The sequence below is a fragment of the Pituophis catenifer genome, unplaced genomic scaffold (assembly GCF_029215685.1).
Source record: "Pituophis catenifer annectens isolate HBS135680 unplaced genomic scaffold, rPitCat1.0.hap2 SCAF_6, whole genome shotgun sequence".
NCBI lineage: Eukaryota > Metazoa > Chordata > Lepidosauria > Squamata > Colubridae > Pituophis > Pituophis catenifer.
The window spans coordinates 43,158,039-43,178,103 of NW_027256886.1; the positions used below are offsets into that span (position 1 = coordinate 43,158,039).

At 37.1% G+C, this 20,065-nt stretch overlaps 1 protein-coding gene across 1 annotated transcript in view; it reads left to right on the top strand.

Moving 5' to 3' along the window:
* ARMH3 (armadillo like helical domain containing 3) overlaps positions 1–20,065 on the top strand; it is a 139,744-nt gene that overhangs the window by 118,525 nt on the left and 1,154 nt on the right. The window contains exon 25 of the mRNA XM_070945228.1: positions 15,616–15,732. Within this exon, the coding sequence (XP_070801329.1) occupies positions 15,616–15,732 (117 nt within the window). The remainder of the gene's footprint in view (positions 1–15,615; positions 15,733–20,065) is intronic.

Here is a 20,065-nt window from a genome sequence, read left to right on the forward strand (position 1 = left end):
AGAAATTCCTTTTATGCATGGAATGCATGCTCTAAAACAGGGATGTCAAACTCGCAGCCTGCGGCCTGATGCATCATGCGCTGGCCATGCCCACCCCCATTTTAGCAAAGAGGAAAAAAGTGATATGTCACATGACAATGTGTTGTCGCGAATTTGACACCCCTGCTCTAAAAACTGAGAAAGGGCATCAGGCTATATAAATGGAAGTTCAATTTGAAGTTTTGATCTTTGTCCTCAAAGGTACTTGCAATCTGGTTCCAAAGGCCACACACCCCCTCCCCCGGTCACTGGACCACATTATTTTGGGTTCCTGGCAACTGCAATCACATGACTGCAATTTATAATGTTTTGCTGAAAACCAGCTTTTATTTCCAATTTTGACAAAAACACCCCATAGTGAACCTTGGGTTGCTTAATCATATTCATTTGGTTGGTTGATGATCTCTGGAGGGCTCGGGACAGGGGTTGTTCCTCTGTCCTGGTCCTATTAGACCTCTCAGCGGCTTTTGATACCATCGACCATGGTATCATGCTGCACCGGCTAGAGGAGTTAGGGGGGGGGGCACCGTCCTACGGTGGTTCTCCTCCTTTCTCTCTGATCGGTCGCAGTCTGTGTTGACAGGGGGGCAGAGGTCAACCCCAAGGCCCCTTGTATGTGGGGTGCCACAAGGGTCGGTCCTCTCGCCCCTTCTGTTCAACATTTATGTGAAGCCGCTGGGTGAGATCATCCGTGGTTTCGGGGTAAAGTACCACCAGTACGCTGATGATACTCAGCTGTACATCTCCACCCCGGACCACCCCAATGTTGCCCTTGAAGTGATGTCCCAGTGCCTGGAGGCCGTGCGGATCTGGATGGGGAGAAACAGACTCAGGCTCAACCCATCCAAGACCGAGTGGCTGTGGTTTCCGACATCCCGATATAGTCAGTTGGTGCCATCACTGACTATTGGGGGCGAGTCACTGGCCCCTACGGAGAGGGTTCGCAACTTGGGTGTCCTCCTGGACTCACGGCTGTCTTTAGAAGAGCACATGACGGCCGTGGCCAGGGGGACTTTTTATCAGGTCCGCCTGATTCGCCAGTTGCGTCCCTTTCTGGATCGGGACTCGTTAAATACGGTCACTCATGCTCTCGTTACTTCCCGCTTGGACTACTGCAATGCTCTCTACATGGGGCTCCCCTTGAGGAGCACCCGGAGGCTCCAGCTGGTCCAGAATGCGGCCGCGCGGGTGGTTATGGAAGCGACGTGGCGCTCCCATGTGACCCCCCTCCTGCGCGAGCTGCACTGGCTCCCGGTGGTCTTCCGGGTGCGCTTCAAGGTTTTGGTTACCACCTTTAGAGCGCTCCATGGCATCGGACCGGGGTATCTACGAGACCGCCTTCTGCTACCAATAGCCTCTCACCGACCAGTACGCTCCCATAGAGAGGGGCTCCTCAGGGTGCCGTCGGCCAAACAGTGTCGACTGGCGGCCCCCAGGGGGAGAGCCTTCTCTGTGGGGGCACCTACCATCTGGAACGAGCTCCCCCCAGAGATACGGAAGATCCCGGACCTGCGCACGTTTCGCCGTGCTCTCAAAACTTTTCTATTTCAGCAAGCTGGCCTGGCCTAACTCCCATCTTTTAAATTTTTAAATTTTTTAATTTGTGATTTTACAAATTGGGTGTTTTAATCTGTGTTTCGGCCGAAATATTTATTTATTTATTTATTTATTTATTTATTTGATTTGTATACCGCCCTACTCCCGAAGGACTCAGGGCGGTGAACAGCCAAGCAATAAGATACATAAATACAAAAATTTAAAAAACCAGTTAAAATCGAATTAAATCATTTTTTGGCCCAGACAAATTAAAACACCCCAATAATTTAAGAACAGATTTAAAATTTATATATTAAAAGAGGGAGGAGATTAGGCCAAGCCTGCTTGATGGAATAAAAGAGTCTTCACAGCGCGGCGGAAGGTGCGCAGATCCGGGATCCTCCGTATCTCTGGGGGGAGCTCATTCCAGACGGTAGGTGCCCCCACAGAGAAGGCTCTCCCCCTAGGGGTCGCCAGCCGACATTGTTTGGCTGACGGCACCCGGAGGAGTCCCTCTCTATGAGAGCGTACTGGCCGGTGGGAGGCTATTGGTGGTAGTAGTATATTTAATAATTTTAAGGGATTTTTTAATATTTGTATTATCTGTATTTTATCTTGGCTGTTCACCGCCCTGAGTCCTTCGGGAGTAGGGCGGTATAGAAATTTGATTAATAAAAAATAAATAAATAATAAATAATAATAATTTAACAATTATGGATTCTCTTAATGATCATGATTATTTGCTTGACTGCTGCAAGAAAGACAGTAAAATAGGGTTGGTCACATGATGTCATGACTTATAACCTTAATGGGCAGGCTCCATTATGTTCATAAGTCAAGGACTATGTGAATAGTTGTGATGAAGAGGGAAGTCAGAATTGATTGGACACAGATTGGAGAATTGTTTGGGATGGTCTCCTGCTTTGGCAAGGAGTTGAACTAAAAGACCTTGAAGCCCTATGATTCTATGCTATATATTTTCTTTTTCTTTGTAGAATTGTAGACTTTAATAAAATTACTATTTTAATAATGAATAGTTTGTATAACCACTGTTCTTCCTCTCCAGTCTTGCTTTCTTCCTTTTGTCAGATTTATTTAAATGCTTTGTATATAAGTGAATAGCAAATACTGCAAGAGACAAGAAATACACAAATATATCTTTTGTTTTTGCTTGGAGAAAAAATGGGATTTGAATAGAAATGGAATGGAATGAAATGGAAATATACTGAGGATACCAAGCAAGAAGGAATATTTTGGCCAGAATTCTAATAAAGGTTAATAAAAGATGCCGAGTATTTTGTTTTTATTTAACAACCAATTACCTTGATACCTACTTTGTCCTTGCTGCTACTGGGAATTAATTCTAATAAGTATTCTAGCTACATCAGCAAAATCTCAAGAAGTGGTTTGCAGACCCTGGTACAATTTTTACCCTTTTCCATTTTAATGATAACATATACTATGATAGTCTCTACATTAGTTTTTCCTTTATATTAAAATGCAGTAACAGTTAAAATGAATAAATCTTTCAGATAAAGTAATTCCATAAGCAGCTAATATTATCCACAAAGGAGATCTTTGTGAACAATAGATTGACATAGTAAATATGGGATTTCTTGATCCGATTCAAATAAGCTGTCATGAGATATGCATTTCCCCCCTATTTTGTCCTTATATATTGGTCTACAACAGAGACAGCTTTAAAATTGCAGCTACTGCCAGAAATCTGGCTCCTGGGCAAAATTTGGCTCCTGAGCAAAGTAGAAGCAGTGGTGTCATTTTCCCAATCACCACAAAGAGAAGAAATAAGTGAAGTCATGAAATCCAGAGTGGATCAGAAGTGCATTTTCAAATATGGTACATAAATTGACAGGCCAGCCCACCTCTTTTTAGGTCTTCTTCCATCCTTTCTCCTTGCTTTCTTGAGGAGCAAAGTATTATGATTACCCTTCACACTGGACTTTGAGAAAATTAAATCATTTTGGGAACAAGTCCCCCTCCTTTCCAAAAGAAAGGAAAAAGAATGAACACAGGAGGAAACTTGCGGCACCATTCCAAGCCGCTTTGCCCCAGGTTAGGCCCATGGAGTATCGAAAAATAGATCAGAGTGAAGAAACACAATACAGATTTAAGTCTTAAGTCTTTCTGTGGGATTAGGCCAAAGAGACAAATTGTGCCTATAAGGTGAGAGCTAGAAAGAGGCAATTTTGAGTCACCATGCTGTGACTCAAAGCTGTGGAGGCAGAAGGACTGGACTGCAACAACTTTGGCTAAAGTACCTGCAAATATTGGAGCTGTTGAAAAATCCTGTACTTCTTTCTCAGCTGCCTCCATAAAAAAAGATTTAGAAATGGGAGTAAGCGGACTGGAAATAAATGTGACTTCTTTGGAAGGTTTCCCTCTGAAATATGGTCTGTCTGCAAGCCTTCTAAAGCTGTTGGTCTACAGTGTCCAGAATCTTGCAACCTGAGCGCAGTGGCCAAGGCAATTCAACCACATTTGAATGGCCACATTTAAAAAGTTAATTATTAACATTAGGTACCTTTTGCACCTGTGTATGAAAAGTTTTCAGTGTTGTGATCCTTGAGCTAATGAAATAATCCTTGTGCAGCACTTGAACTGATGAGTTTGAGACCCTGGTTTGGAGAAACAAATGAAAAATAACAGGTGCAGTCTCCCATACACTACCTATACAGGTAGTCCTTGACTTACAACAGTTTGTTGAATGACGGTTCAAAGTTACAACAGGACTGAAAAAAGTGACTTATGACCATTTTTTCACACTTATGAGTGTTGCAGCTTCCCCATGGTCACGTGATCAAATTTTGGATGCTTGGGAACTGATTCATATTTATGACAGTTGCAGTCTTCCAGTCATATGATGAGCTTTTGCGACCTTCTGACAAGCAAAGTCAATGGGGAAGCCAGATTCACTTAACAATCATGTTACTAACTTAACAGCTGCAATGATTCACTTAACAACTGTGGCAAGAAAAGTCGTAAAATGGGGCAAAACTCACTTAACAAATGTCTCAATTAACAACATAAATTTTGGGTTCAATCGGGGTTATAAATTGAGAATTCCCTGTATGCATTTCTTTGGGTTTCTGTTAAGATTCTGTAAAATGCAGGAACATTTTTTCCCCCTTTCAGATTCCTCTTCATGTCAAATATGTCTTTATTTATCACCTATTTATTTATCTCCTTCAGTATAAATTAGCAAATCTGCGAGTGCTGTTCAGAACTGACTCATCCACCTACTGAAGATCTGAATCAAAAGCTTAGGATTTGGAGCGAACTCTCAGCACTAGTGAGACCAAACATTCCCCATCAGGACACTTGCTTTTATGGAAGATAGTATATATTGCCAGTTTCAGAAGAAACTAATAGATTTGTAAGCTGCCCAGAGTTGTCTCTGGACAAGATAGGCAAAATTTTGCCCATCTTGTTCTAAGACAACTCTGGGCAGCTTACAAATTAATTAATTAATGCTAATTTGCTCTCCTCTTTGCAGATAATCAGGGAATAACATCACAACGGTTATGACGAGGAAAAGCAAGATAACTAATTATCTAGAAGGCTAATTGCTAGTTCATATGACTTTCTGTGCATGCTCAAACTATGGGAGATATTAGGAAAAGCAAAATTGGAATGAAATAATGTTTTTATTTCCAACATAGCAACTGAAGTGTAATTGTTGGTATTTCCATATATGCTGTTTCACAGTCCCCAGAGTTACAATTATTTTCTTGCAGTGGGGTACATTAATTTTTTTCTTCAACTAAATCTATAAAGAGATCAAGGAATGAAGGTCTGTTCAGTGGTATCATGGTGAAAGATAGGGAGTAAATTCTTCCTTAGGGCAAGAACTTATCACAAAAGCAGTTCAATTATTCTCTTCATATGCCATACTCTTCCAATTAGAGACCACAATTCACAGGTATTCAAAAAGTGCAAGTCTTATTAAATAAGACAAAATAGGCTATAGGACATGAAGGCTGTAGAACTTCAATGGGCAAGGGATGGATAATGCTTCAGATGTTGCTGAACTAGAACTCTCACTATCATTACTTCTTTTGCTTGTTGGGACTCTTAGGAATTGGAATTATGTTTTGTTCAAATGTAATTAAACTATGTGATTAACGAATCACAATTGTTGAGTTAAAGTGATGCTCATTTAGGCAGAGTGCAGCAACACCAGGGAAAATAGCAGTTTTTAATCATAATAGTTCAAATGATGATCTTCAGCCAAGAATGGGGGTTTTAAATCTATAAAGAAGTATTCCTTGTAAAATTGTTATCTAAAACCTGTGTTAGGTTTTCCAAACTCCTCTGTCTATCTTGTTGCCAAGATTCTACTGGTTTTTTAACTGCTATCTTTGAAATGGAATTGTGTACAAATGATGATTACCTTATCACTAAAATATATAAGCTTTTGTTAAAATCAGAAACAAAAGATTATTTTTTAAAAAATTGTATGATAAGCTGGGCAAAAATAATTCACCTTGAAAAGACAGTTTATAAAAGAAAGAAACAAGTTTAGTCTCTTCATTTTTGTATTGTTCAGTCTCTCTATTTCCCTCCCCCATTTTCCAAGACTCGTTGCAAGCTGGTAGAGGAGACTAGCATGTACTTCTGCTCAAAGATGATATCAGGAACTTTGAACGAGGACAGAGTGAGAAAGCAATTAAAATGCAACTAGAAAACTCTGCATTCAAATTTAATTCTTGCCATCTCTTAGGTTCAAACTTTAAAACCAGATTATCAGAATATTTTGAAGTTTGACACGGTGAGAACTTAGGTTAGTACTTAGGAACACTTTTCTTACGGCATTTATGAGTCTATCGTAACATTTAGTCATTTCCTGATGTCCTGTTGGATTTCTGTTTTACAAAGAATACACCTAAAAACAACGTAAACAATGAATCAGGAGAAATGGTAAAGAGAGAATAGGAATAGAAGTGTGAAAAGGTATAGAGAAAAAGAAAAGAAAACAAATATATATAAAGAATGTCTTTTTTCAAGGATATAAAGAACACATTCAACTCTTAGTTTAAGACTATAATAAAATGTCTTATTTTCCACACACATAAAAAGAAAAGTGGAAATTAAAAAAAACCTTTTTTCTCTTTTTTTAAATTTAAGAATTATAGATCAAAAATGTATTTTTTCCCATCTCCTGCAAAATGTCCACTGAGGACTTCTAATTATAGATGATTTTTTTTCAGTGACTTTTCTCTCACGAGGGCCATTAACTTGGCCTTCATTGCCAATTCTGTCACCTTTATTAACTATTCCTCTATTGTGGGTATCATAGGATCTTTCCAAGTTTATTGTTTTTTATATATAACAATAAATCACCAATGATATGTGATTTTTTTCAATGTTTTGTCTATAGCACCTAACAAAAAAAGCTTCTAGTCTAAATTGTACATTAATGTTCAATTTTTTTTGAATTACATTACTTATTTCTATCCAGTATTGTTTAACTCCTTCACAAATCCACCAGAGGTAATAAAAGATTCCTATTTGAGTGTTGACATTTCCAGCAACTATTTGGGTATACATTTTAGCCATTATATCTGGGGATACCAATACCATCTATACATCATTTTATAGAAATCCTTTTTTGAGATTAAAGCATAAGGTAATTTTCAGTTCCTTTATCTACATATTTTCCCATTGATCAATTGGTATTTTAGTTTGAATTGCTTTTGCCCAGCTTGTTATACAATTTTTAAATAATTCATCTTCTATTTCTGATTTTAACATTTATATATTTTAGTGATAAGGTGGCCATAATTTGTACACTGTTCCACTTCAAAGATACGTTTTATTATGTTTGAAATTGTACAGTTTCTTACCAACTTTAAAATCTGTGAGTTGCAAATATGAAAACCATTGACAGTTGCAACCTTTTAGTGTCAAGTATTCTCTGGATTTTAATTTAGTATCATCTGTGGAGTGTTCCAATACATCTACAACACCTTTTCTGACCTTTTCTATAATATATTTTGGGGAGAGAAAGCCGTAAAGGTATTTTTGGGCATAGTCTCATATTTATTCCAAATTCTCAAAATGGCTCACCTTAACAAAGTTGATTTCTAAAATCAACATTAAGCTTTAACCTTATGCCATCTATAGGCATGCCAGGCCAGGCCAGTTTGTAGTCTTAAAGGATAACTCCAGAAGAATTCTGCCAGAGTTCCCCTGGCCTTTTAGATCTATTTTCCCTCCGCTCTGAGGCTTATTGCTTATTATCCGAAGCTCTCTGTTTGACAAAAGGACAGAGATGTGATTCATGGAAGTTCTGGTGATAGCCTGCTATTTTATTGTTTGGTGGAGAGTGTTATTTATTATGCTTAGTCTCTCATGGGTAGTTGCATTTCACTGTAAGTTACTATTCCTATTCCTACCACAGTCTCAGCAGATATGCAAGAAAATGGTCAATTGAATTTAGGCATAGTGGTTTTTACTGGGTAATTTTTTCATTGCCAATAAAACTGACAACAGAATTAAATGAGCCTGCTTGCGAAGCGGGCAGCATATTCTCCTGCAGCAGGATTGTTGACAAACTATTCAAAAATAATCATGCAGTGTATCAACTTTTATTCATTTCTTTTTTTTTTTTTAATTTTTTATTATAGTCCAACATACACAGACAAACACAGACATTTAAACAAACTATACATAAACTAACTATACAATAAAATCAAGTCCTGGGACTTGAGCTTTGAAGTAGAGTTACATCGGTAATTATATATCAATATATCTGTACATATTATACTTCATCATATATCAGTATTTATATAATGATATTTCATTTTATTTCTGTATTTGGATATAGTTGGATGGTATTTCCTTAATTCGTGTCCTTTTTTTCTAACCAGTTATACCATTTTTGCCAAATTAAGTAATAGTCTGAGTCTTCTTTTCCCTGAATTTCTTTGGTCAGTTTATCCATTTCCGCACATTCCATTGTTTTTTGTATTACTTTTTCCTCTGTTGGCGTATTTTCCAATTTCCACATCTGTGCAAAGGCGATTCTGGCAGCGGTTAGGATGTGTATAATTAGGTATTGTGTCTCTTTTTTATAATCTTTTGTGAGTATTCCTAATAAGTATGTTTCCGGTCTAAGGGGTACTTTTTGGGTGGTGATTTCTTCCAACTGGCTTTGAATTGTTTTCCAAAATTTTTTAACTTTTGGACATGACCACCACATGTGGTAGTAGGTCCCCTTCTGTGTTTTGCATTTCCAGCAGTTCTGATTAGTATTGGGGAACATCTTTGCCAGCCGTGCAGGGGGGAGATGCCATCTGTAAAACATCTTATATGTATTTTCCTTATAGGGCACGGACATTGTCAGTTTAATATTGACTTTCCACATTTTTTCCCATTTTTCTAGATTGATATTATATCCAAAATTTTTAGCCCAAATAATCATATTTTCCTTCACCACTTCTTCTTCCAGTTTGTATTTAAGCAAATAATTGTATATTTTAGTTATTAATTTATCATCTGATTGCATTATGATTTTGTCTAATTCATTTCTTTCTTTTTGGATTCCAAATTTTTTCATATCGCTTTTATATCTTGATTTTATCTGTAAATACGTCCACCAATCAATGTCCGTGCCCTGTTGTCTCAATTCCTCTGTTGTTTTTATATCTCCCTCTGTATTCAGCAATTCGTCATAGGTCTTCATTTTATTCATATCCATTGTGTTCGGGTAGATTTGTGCTTCCATGGTTGATATCCATCTTGGAATTTTATCATAATGTTTCCTTCTTATTTCAATCCAGATTTTTGCCAGTGCTCCTCTAATGTAGTGTCTCCTAAAGTGCTCATGCTGTCTGGGCTTTTCCTCCCATAGGAATGCGTGCCAACCTTTGAACAGATCGAATCCTTCTAGAGCTAATATTCGTTTGTCTTTGAGTGTCATCCAATCCTTGATCCAAGTTAGGGCTGTTGCAATGTAATATGTTTGCCAATCTGGCAATCCCAGGCCGCCTCTTTCTTTGGTATCTTGCAGGTGTTTCAATTTAATCCTGGCTCTCTTCCCCTGCCATATATATTTGGATATCATTTTATCGAGGTCTTTAAAATATGTTTTCCCCGGATTTATCGGTATTGTTCTGAATAAATATAACATTTTTGGTAGAATAGTGATTTTAATTGAAGCAATTTTGCCTAATAATGATAGTTTTAATTTACTCCATGCCTCTAAGTCCTTCTGTATCTGTTTAAGCAATTTAATGTAGTTATCTTCTTTTAATGATGATACTTTATTGGTGAGCCAAATTCCTAAATATTTTATTTTGGTTGTTGTTTGTATTCCTAATGCCTCTTCCAGCTCTTCCTCCTGGGGTTTTGTCAAATTTTTAGTTAGTAATTTAGTTTTTTGTCTATTAATTTTCAAACCTGCCACTTCGCCATATTGTTCTATCTTCCTTAATAAATTCAATCCTGAATGTTTCGGTTGCTCTAATATAAATACTACGTCATCCGCGAATGCTTGTAGTTTATATTCCTGGTTTTTGGTTCTTAATCCTTTTATTTCATTGTCATTCCTAATTTCGTTCAGTAGGGGCTCTAGTGCTAATATGTATAGTATAGGAGAGAGGGGGCATCCTTGTCTCACTCCTTTGGATATTTTAAATTGGTCTGTTGTCTCTCCATTTATCCATATTCTTGCAATTTGATCTGAATATATTGTTTTGATCATATTAAGAAATTTCTCGCCAGTTCCCATTTTTTCTAGTTGCAATATTAAGAACCCCCAGTTAAGATTGTCGAAGGCTTTCTGTGCGTCGAGGAAGAGTAATGCCATCTTTTCATCTGATTTTTGCTCATAATATTCCAGTATATTAATTATTGTTCTTGTGTTCTTGTTAATTTGCCTATTTGGAATAAAACCATTTTGGTCTGGATGGATATAGTTCACAATAATTCTCTTCATTCTCTGAGCCATGATCGATGTAAATAATTTATAGTCTGCGTTTAGAAGTGATATGGGTCTGTAGTTTTTAGTTTGAGTTAGGTCTGAGTCTTCTTTAGGTATCAGTGTAATGATTGTCTCTATCCATGATTTAGGAATTTTCGCTTCTAAAATCGCTTCGTTCAGGACTTGTAATAGAATGTCATCCATTGGGTGATTCTCGATTTTGTAGAATTCTGCCGGGATGCCATCTGGGCCTGGTGTTTTATTGTTGTTCTGCTTCTTCTTCGCTTCAATTAATTCTAACATCGATATTGGTCTGTTCAAGAGTTCTCTTTGAGTTTCTTTTATTTCCTGGATATTGGCTTTGTTTATATATTCTTTTACTTTCTCCAATTGGATTTCTTCCTGCGTATATAGTTCCTGATAGAAATTCCTTACAATTCGCTTTTTTGCCTCATTCATATGCTGTAGTTGCCCTTGTTCGTCTTGTAGTTGGTGTATTAGTCTTTTCTCCTTTTCTTTCTTTAGTTTATATGCCAACCAACGTCCTGTTTTATTAGCGAATTCAAATTGGTTTTGCTTTGCCATTCTAATCTTCCTAGCTATTTCTGTTGTTGTTATTAAATTTATTTCATGTTTGATATGGTTTATTTTTTCCTTAATCTCTTTCCCATCTGGTCTATTCTGTAATTCTGCTTCTTGTTTTCCGAGCTCAGTCATTAGGTTATTCCTTCTTTGCTGTTTCTCTCTGTTTTTCTTCACCTTGAATGAAATTGTTAATCCTCTTATATATGCTTTTGTGGCATCCCATAGAGTTTGTAATGATGTATGTTCCTTTTTGTTTATTTGAAAAAATATCTCCATCTCTTTCTTTATCATCTCTATGTATTCTTTGTCTTGGATAATTTCTCTATCCATCATCCATCTTCCTCTCTTTAACCGGCCTTTCCAGACTATTGTTATAGGACTGTGGTCCGCCCATATGTTCGGTGTGATTTCAATTTCTTTTATGCTTTCTCTTAGTTCTGCCGTCATCCAGGCCATGTCTAGTCTGGACCAAGACTGATGGGGATTTGAATAATATGTATACTGTTTTTTAGTTTTATTCAATTCTCTCCAGGCATCTTTCAGTTGTAACTCTTGAGTCATGTCCCTAAAAGTGTCCGGTAGTGTCTTTTTCTTAGATTTGTTTTTTTTGTTACTTTGGTAGTCATAGTCCATATCTACAATTGCGTTATAGTCCCCTATTATACATATGTGTTCGTAGTCTAATTCTTTAATTTTGTCGTGTAGCCTTTTGAAGTATTCTTTTTGGTTCCCGTTTGGAGCGTATATTGATACTAGTAGCATATTTCGGGCCTCCGTCTTGATGTTGACCATTAATATCCTACCATCTCCATCTGTGTAAATTTGTTTTGCCTGAATATGGTTTTTAATGTATATTGCAATGCCTCTTTTTTTTTGGTCTGATAATGAGGTAAATAATGATCCAAGTTTTCTGTTTTCTAATAATTGTTTGTGTTGTTTTTTAATATGTACTTCTTGTAAATTGATAATGTCTGTATCTAATTTTTGGAGTTTTTTAAAGGTATGTGTTCTTTTGGTTGGTAAATTAAGGCCATTTATGTTAATTGAAATTAATTTCAACTCTTGTCCCATTTCCTTTAGTTTCCCTTTGTTAGTTTGAGTTTACTTGTGTTTCTTGTTACCATTTGTGTTTTCCCCCTAGCCCCTTCTCTTTCAATCTTCTCCCTTTCCCTAGACTCCTTTTCTTCCTTTCCTTTTTTTGTTTCCCCCGTGAGGTGGTCCTGGTTTGTATTATCTGAGTCACACCTAGTTTCCTGTTCTTCTTCTATTATGAAATGTGTGTCAAAAAATTCTTGTGCCTTCTCTATCGTATCAATTTTATATTTTTTGTCATCCCAGGATATTAAAATTCCCTCTGGCACCAGCCAGCGGAACATTATTTTATGTTGGTTCAGTAGGGTTGTCAAAAAATTGTAGTTTTTCCTATATTCTCTTATTCTTCTTGGAACTTGTTTTAAAGTTATTATTTCTTTCCCTTTGTAGCATGGTTTCTCCTCTCTCATTAGTGTATAAATCTCTTCTTTTACAGTTTTACGTGCAAATCTGACATGTATTTCTCCAGGTAGTTTGTGCCTACGGGCATAATTCGTATGCACTCTATAAATTTCGTCGATTTCCCTACTAATATCATTTTTTTCCTTTTGGGAAGCCTCAACTAATATCTCTGTCATCAGGTCTCTTAGATCTTCTCCCTTTGTTTCTGCAATATTTTGAAACCGTAAAAAGAAAGATGCCTTTTCTAATTCTAAATGGGTAATTGATTCTTCAAGTTCTCTGTTTACCTCCATTTGATTTTGTTCGATGTTATCCATCTTCTTCTCCGATTGGACCATTTTGGCTTCCATATTTTGAATTCGTTCTTCGTTTTTAACTATGTTTTGTTGTATTCTTTCAATCTTATCGTCCATTTTTTTTATATTGTCGTTTATTTGTCCTACTTCTAATTTCAGTTCCTCATGATTCTTTTTTGTTTCTTCATGGTTATTCGCAATTGTTTCTTGGGTCTTATTCATCCCCTCCTGAATCATAGCCAATATAGATTGTATATTCTGTATGTTGTGTGCAGTAGCAGCTTTATCCTTGTCTGTAGTTAGCATCGTGTCTATGGTTTTTTGTTGTGCAGGTGAAGATTGTGTGGGTGCTGGTTTTTTCCCTTGTTTAGTTATTGTTATTGAGGATGTTGCCATCGTTTTTTGTATTATTTTTTTCCAAATTTTCATACACTGATTGGGGGTATTTGAAATATCGTTATATAGAAGTCAAATTGATTAATTCAGTGGGGTTAAGGGGAAATACAATGTTTTAGCAATTCATTTTCCTATTCTTATTCCTAAGCAGTATAATATCGTCAATGTTTAAATGCCAATTTATATTAATACTGAATCACATTAATGATCATACTTATTCCCAATACTTAAATTCACTTCAAGCCTAAACAATTCATGTATACCTTTATGTAATAAGCCTATGTAGTCTAAGATTCCCTATAAATCGTATAAAATATTCTATTAGGTTCTATATATATTTAAGTTATATTACAGTTGCCAATATGTAGTACTTATATTAATTATCACAATTATTATTCCTTATTATTCCTTAATATTATCTATAACAGTCTCTTTACAATGTCTATGTTAATATCTAAATTTCCAATCAATACCCAATATAATTCTCTTAATCAATATATTACTATAAAATCTATTATCTTATTTCAGTGGGGTGGGGAACCATAGAATAATAAAGAAGGGAAAGAAAAAAAAAAAAGAGATTAATCTTAAGTCAATTGATATATATTATATTAACTTCAAAGTTGGTATTAGTATTATTTAGACAAAGTTAATTAAACTGTAGTTGGATTTTGTGATATAAATAAAATAACTATCTTTGATAATTAATGATAATTATTCATTTCTTTGTGTCTGTGCATTGTTTGGGAAATGGAGTGCAGTGTGGGTATTAGGCAGCACATTCTATTTGGCAATATCCTGTTGAAGTCTATGGCAAGAGTAGGGAAGTCTGGATATGTTTATATCCAGACATGTATTCCTTTTATCAGTAACTGCTGCTTGGCAGAGAATGGCATAGTAGGAAACTGGAAGTTCCTTAAATGGGCAAACTTGTCTGTTTTTCAGGTCAGGCATGTACTTCATGTCAGCCAATAAGGACCTATGGGCCTTCATAATGACAGGAGGCGTTAACATTTAGCAGCCCTTTCATAATTAAAGTACGCTTGTTCCTAAATTACTAAAAAAAAAATTTTCTCTTTATGTGATCCAGCATTCTGAAATAGAGACAGACATTTGCATTCACTTGAGTAGGCTTTAAGGTTTACCTGACTTAATCTGAGAAGTCTCGTTTTCTCTTGTATTTATCTCTTAGGAAAGCAGATATAAAATTCTATCATTCTGAGATAAAGTGGTGCTATCTGCTATTACTGTATGTTGCTTTTCATGGGATTGATTGATTGCATGTATGTTCTCAACTTGGTGCCGACTCTTAGTGTCCATATAGATAGATTTTCTCCATGATAATCTGTCCTTAACCTGGACCTTCAGCTGTTCCGCTGCTATACTCATTGCCATTGTAATGGAGTCCATCCATCTTGCTGCTTGGTCATCTTTTTTCTTTCCTCCTTTCCCAGGATCGGAGCCTTTCCAGAGGGCTAGATATTTGCAGGCTATGTTTGAATCAGGGTACTGATAGGTTATTATTTCGCAAAATAATTACTTCTGCAATTTTAGAGTAGAGTTAATTATATATTTATGCATCAGTTTTTTTGACATTTCAAAACAATATGCAATTAACACAAACAAATCAGAAAATAGATTTAAAACTAAGTAAAAAAATAATTTTAAAAGTGTAATTATAAACAATTCTGTCGGCATTGAAAGATTGCAGCATAGGTGCCAAGAAACTATTGCTAAAATACTCTTTCTCCTGCAATTAAGCTTTTCTTTCATAATGCCTCTGATAAAAGGTTCATCTGGAGAATACCTTTATGAAATTATGCATGTGGAAAACATAAATAAGGTAGAATAGTTGTAGGAATATCTCCACATACCTTTGAAAGACAATATAAAAGTACATTTTAAATAGGTTCCATCTTCTGATCTGTCTTTCCTAACTTTTCTTGTTTCATTATGTTGGACGCTTCATAGGATTTCAGGCTTTTAATTTGATTAACTGAATTTGAGAGTCCCTAACCTCTCAATTTAGTCTCCAATAGACTTACTGATGAGGATGGGAGCATTTCTAATGCCATGGACCACAAATCAAATTGGAAATGGAAACCATAATGTATCTTTTACACATACTGTATATCTAATTGAATTAATTACTTTAATTAATATAATTGTAATCATTTGCTCTCTTTGTTTCAGCAGTTTTGAGACTTTTGTAATCTTGGAATTGAGTTCCCAGTAGAAAACTGTATGATGTTGAGGTTATGTATTTCAGATATAATAGTACTCAGCATGTTGATGTTTCATTTCCATTGTGTTTTTGGGATGCAGGTTTTGGAAGTGGTGCGCTCCAACTATGATACACTTACCTTAAAATTACAGGATGGGCTTGACCAGTATGAGCGCTACTCAGAACAACACAAAGAAGCCTCTTTCTTTAAAGAGCTGGTGAGTTTTAACTCTCATAAAAGGGTCATATAATTGGCTCATGATCCAGGTTACAGTTGCAGCAATAATGCAGCAAAAACTGGCTGTATATTCACAAAATGTATGAATTATACCATGTTTCCCCAAAACCAAGACATGTCCCAATAATAAGCCCAATTGAGCTTTCGAGTGCATACACTAAAATAAACCCCCCTGAAAATAAGCCCCTCATGTGCAGGGGGAAAGGGAGGGGGAATATCAGAGCCACTGCCACCCGAAATCAGCAGGCCAGATTCGGTGAGCCGAACACACCGCTGTCACTCGGGAGAAGAAGAAGAGAGAGAAGGCTCTGTGAGGTGTGGTGGTGGCAGTGCATTCAATCCCCAAATCTGGCTTACTGATCTTGGCCAGTGAGGGGGAGCAGCAGGTAGGGAGGGGTGGGGTGGCGGAGAAGCAAGATTCATGGAACGACATGGGGCTGCCCTTGCTGTCTCTTCTCCCCCCCTTGCTGGGCATGGCAGGAGCTAGAAGCGAGAGACGTGTCTTACCTGACTTCCAGCTCCTGCCATGCCCGATTGGTATGCGATGGAGGAAAATCCGTCCCTCTGTGGGGAAGCATGGGCAGCAAGAATCCTGCCAGCATGGCCATGGGGGGGGGGGAGAGGGTCGCTCGAAGCCCACTGAGATGCCTGCTCCAGCTCAGCCCTTGAGATACTCTGTCTTGAGACGGGCACTGTGGCTCTGGACGGTGAGCGTAAGCAGCTGGTACTTTCCCGCAGGCCGGCCAAGACAGTCAGCATCTCCTTGAGGAGGGCCCATGCATGCATCAGCATTCCCAGGAAATCATCGAGGCAGCTCTCCTCATGGCTCTTCTCTCCTGGCCCTGCCAAAACTTTTTTTCCAGCTCCGTCAGTGATTTCTCTGAGTTGGCGGGTACGAAATAGTGATGCAACGTCCCATTGGTCATCTCTGGATAAAGTGGGCCGTTGAAATAGCCGTGGCACAAGCTGATCGAACAGCTCAGGAACCACACCGAGAGGTGCCCCAGCAGCATCCCGGGGGTGCCTGCCCCAACACACTAAAAATCCCGAAGTAGAGGAGGGCTCCGGTCGCGCCTAGTTTCAAGTCCTCCAGTTGTGGCCGCCTTTCTTGCAAGGCTTCATTGGGACCTGTTGGGAAACCATCGCTTGGCCCTTCTTGCTCCCTGCGGAGAGTTATTTATTTATTTATTTATTTATTATTTTTTATTTTTTATTTATTTTTTTATTTCTATACCGCCCTATTCCCGAAGGACTCAGGGCGGTGCACAGCCAAACAACAAAACACATACATACAAAATTTAAAAGTAGAATAAAATCAAATTAAATAATTTTGGCCCCGACAAATTTAAAACCCCAAACTTTTAAAACCAATTTAAAATTGAATATATAAAATACTAAAAGATATTTAAAAATTAAAAATCTTTTATAAAAGAGGGAGAAAATTAGGCCAGGCCCGCCTGGTGAAATAGTAAGGTCTTTAAAGCGCTTTAAAGTTCTCCTTTGCACCCGATTTGCCCACAAGAACTTAGGGTTTTTTTTGTGACCCGATTCTTGCCAGCAATGCTGCAGGCAATAACTGGCCACGTCTTATCCCGTTTCAGGGATAAGACCCCCGATAAGGCCAAGGCCATATTTCGGGGGTCAAAAGAAACACGATATCACTGTAGAAGCCTGATCATTATTTCCATTGTATGGTAGACAAGTATACTTAAATACATGTTTTATCTTTGCTTGTTTTGGGATTCCTTGAATTCTTGAAGAAAGATGGAGATAGGTCTAAGAGAGCTTTTTTAAAAACATTCTTTTATATGCACATGAAGACTTTTCTCCAAAGGCAGAGATATCCCATGCTTACTAGTTCAGCATTTTACAACAGATCTATTGAGGAAGCAGAAATAAAAATGTTTTCTCCCCAAGCAGACTTTATGCTGTAATTTGAAATACTCTGTTAGGATATCCTATTCTCACTAGTTGTACATACCAAGAGCTGACTGCTTATTGGACTTGTGCAAGCAGCCTTAATACATTTTGACAAGATGCTTTGCACTATGGAAATGAGGCCATTTACCTCACTGAGATGAAGTGGCAACAGGAATTGCCTGGGCATGATGCCCTTATACCTTCTGGCATTTGCAAAAGTCACTTTAGTCAGGAGGAATTGTGCTGCTTTGGGAAGCAGCTTCAAGGAGATACTTCACCAAACCTTCATTGATAGATGCAGCTTAATTTCTTATTCCCCCACCGCTTCAAAAAGTTTTTTTCCCACTTGAACTTATTCCTGTGTTTTATTGGGCATTCTTTGCCAGGCTATCCCTATATTCCTCATTGTAAATATACAATAGCTGCTAGCAACCATTAATGTTTTTCATCTGTAAAATACAAGTATCATGATAGTGACCTTTTTCTAAATTACATGTGTAGCACGTACACTGTTACCCTCAAACGCTGTATTTGAGGTTAGGAGGGAGCAAATACGCTGCCTCTGTTCTCTCTTTTTTCCCTTGGCCACTGTCACTATTTTTTCTATATTCTTTTATTCATTAGGCTTTATCTTTGTTTTGATTAAAATGAGGACATTGTTTTTCCTAATTCGTGGAAATTGTTCTTTGAAGAAACTATCCTGATAAACACTAATAGTTCAATTCTTTATCACTGAGAATAATTCATGTCACTTCCAACAAAAGTCTCTTTCTCTCTCTCATTCTCAATATGTGACATGCCCAAATGAGGACCGGGAAGCCTTTTTCATTATTTTTCAGTTGGTGATTAAACATCAACCAGTTTAATTTATTTATAGGGGAATATTTATCTCTATTTCCCTAGAGACTAATTTAGCCTCATCCAAGCCAACCCTTTACTGAAAGCTACAACCTCATTTCCTGAGTTTACTTTCAAAGTAGAAGAAAGGAATCAAGCTGATCCGGTGTAACCCTCTGCTGACAAAATACTTTACTTCTCTTTTTACCATTACAATGTTTTTTCTTTTAGGTTCACAAATACCAAGCACCTTTTCTAGAATATATATTTTCATAAGATTTTGTCACATAGGTTGTTAACTAAGATCAAAGTATGTGGATCTCTCTTCTACTGTTTACCTTTTGTACAAAGTGTACTTTTCTAATTTATTTATTGTGACGATTTTATTTAAGATTGTTTTTCATTGTTCTCTCGTAAAGCACTATGGGCTCCCCAGGAGGAAAAACCAATGTGGAAACAACATAAATAAAAAATGTGCAGAATGACAGCATAATAGACAAATGCAAAAGCTGCCTCCTCACTCTTCTTCCAATGTATAGATGTTTGTGTCAGTCTTAGTCATCTACCAATTTCCATGATTGCAGGACTTTTACAACCTGAGGGCCAGACATGGCATATGGCTACTTCCTGAATTTACCTCTATGTGATTCTTCTCATTTCCCCAAAACTCTGCTTGGCCACACATTTCAGGGAACCCACAGTATGAAGCAGAGTTTTGGGGAAATGAGCAGAATCACATAGAGATAAATTCAGGAAGTAATCATATACCAAGAGTCTGGCCCACAGCTTGTAAAAGTCCTGCAATCATGGACATAGGTAGGTAACTAAGATTGATACAAACAGCTGTACAAAACTAACTTTTTAAAATAGGCCAGATCCCGTAACTTACAAAACTTTAAAAATTTGATCACTTAAAAAAAAACTATGTTCTAGTTGAATTCTCTTATTTGCCTTTCTATTTTCTCTTGAAGAGTCTATTAACTTCTTGAATGAACGAACCACTGATAGACATGGCTTAGGGTTAACAAACGAAGTGGCTTATTAGAATATTCAAACTGGTTGTTTAATTGGTATGCAAATAAGAATAAGAATTTTCCTTGGTAATGGAACCATAATATGCTTGCCCTTGGATAGCGTCTTTCATTCAGGGGCAGGCATGTGGAACTAGTAAATTGAAGAAAAAAATTAATATCATGGTATGGAAAGTACCTGGTGAAAGGAATGAAAATATTTGTCTGTTGTTATAAGTATAGGAAAGGATTGATAAATTCATTGTTGCTCAGGATGGGAATGCCTTCTTGTCATGTCTGGACTTGTAGACTTGACACTGGATTATGTTTCTTTTTTCATATAGATTTTTTTTATGCGGTTTATGATACAGTATAATCACATAAGTTCACTTTTTGCATCTAGTAGTAATATAAACTGCATCTAACAAATATGGACTTCCACACAAAACAGTTTACTGTATTGAACACTAGTCTATTCAAGGCCTTCTTATTGCTGGAGTATTGGCCAAAATGTACGGCGAAAGTGATATCATAGTGATTGTTCTG